General features: G+C 65.2%; 1 protein-coding gene across 1 annotated transcript in view; it reads right to left on the reverse strand.

Annotated features, from left to right (window-relative positions):
• FLII (flightless I homolog (Drosophila)) overlaps nucleotides 1-1,072 on the reverse strand; it is a gene marked incomplete at its 5' end in the record, with an annotated part of 4,394 nt that overhangs the window by 2,985 nt on the left and 337 nt on the right. Inside the window, 6 exon segments of the mRNA XM_010288238.1 lie at nucleotide 1; nucleotides 3-40; nucleotides 259-363; nucleotides 447-620; nucleotides 623-722; nucleotides 984-1,058. The exon segment at nucleotide 1 is cut by the window's left edge and continues 147 nt beyond it. Of these exon segments, the coding sequence (XP_010286540.1) occupies nucleotide 1; nucleotides 3-40; nucleotides 259-363; nucleotides 447-620; nucleotides 623-722; nucleotides 984-1,058 (493 nt within the window).

Consider the following 1,072-nt stretch of genomic DNA (forward strand, 5'->3'; position numbering starts at 1 on the left):
CCAGGATGTACACTCTCTTGGTGTCCAGCAGGCTCTGCAGCTGAGGGCACCGCAGGGAAAAGGGGGTCAGGCACCTCTGGGCTTCCCTGGCTGGAAAACGCCCTGCCTGCTCCCGAAAGACAGACGGGAAGAGCAGAGCATCCCCCAGCCGGGGCCCCGCTGGCCGAACCTGCCTCTCCCAGGGCACAGCTGGAGGCAGAGGGGCCACGAAACGCGTCTCACTGGTTTGATTGAGAGAACCTCCCTGCCCCATCCTACCAGGCGCATCTCCGGCATCAGATCAGCCTTCAGCCTCTTCTTGTGCTCCACCGAGAGCTTGTAGTTGATCTGGGGTAGCTCCAGGTAGCCCAGGCCCAGGCCGACCTGCGGAGGGGATGGGGACATGGGTGAGGGGGGGCTGCAGGGCCCCGGCAGCGCCGACAACCCCACGGACGGCAGCTCCCCACCTTGTACAGCTTGGGCTTGTGGGGCTGGAAGTCATCGGGGACGCAGGGCCGGATCTCCTCAGGCTGCCCCCCCAGTGCCTCCCAGAAGTCGGGGGTCTCCTGGCCCTGGGCGAGCAGCGTGATCTCCGCCTTGCCCTTCCGCTCGTTCTTGTTGATCTTTTCGGCGAAGAGCCTGCGGCGGGAGCGGGTGAGATGGCCGTGGTGGTGCGGCTCAGCTTGGCCTGGCTGCCGCGCCACACGAAGAGGTTGAGGCCGTGGTCCAGCAGGAAGACGAACCTGGTGGATACAGAGGTGAGAGGACAGTTGGGAGAGAGCAGGGTGCACCGAGCGTCCTCCCCACCCCCAGGGTCCTTGCGGAGCCGGGCGCCGCAGCTGCTGGGGCTGCCAAGTGGGGTTTGGACCCACATCCTTGCAGAAAGGTACTGGCATGGCCGATTTTCACCCCAGACCTGCAGCTATGGTGTCTTGGGTTGGACCCTGCCAGCACGCTGTCCCTCCGCAGGGACCCTGTGTCCCCTGGCCACTCCCCCTGCTCACCGGGGGTCCAGCGATGTCCCTTTCAGTGCCACTGGCTCCAGCTTGACGTTCTTCTTCCCATAGACACGGTACAGCCTGGGAGAGAGACC

Source organism: Phaethon lepturus, unplaced genomic scaffold, assembly GCF_000687285.1.
Source record: "Phaethon lepturus isolate BGI_N335 unplaced genomic scaffold, ASM68728v1 scaffold26785, whole genome shotgun sequence".
In the NCBI taxonomy this organism is placed as follows: domain Eukaryota; kingdom Metazoa; phylum Chordata; class Aves; order Phaethontiformes; family Phaethontidae; genus Phaethon; species Phaethon lepturus.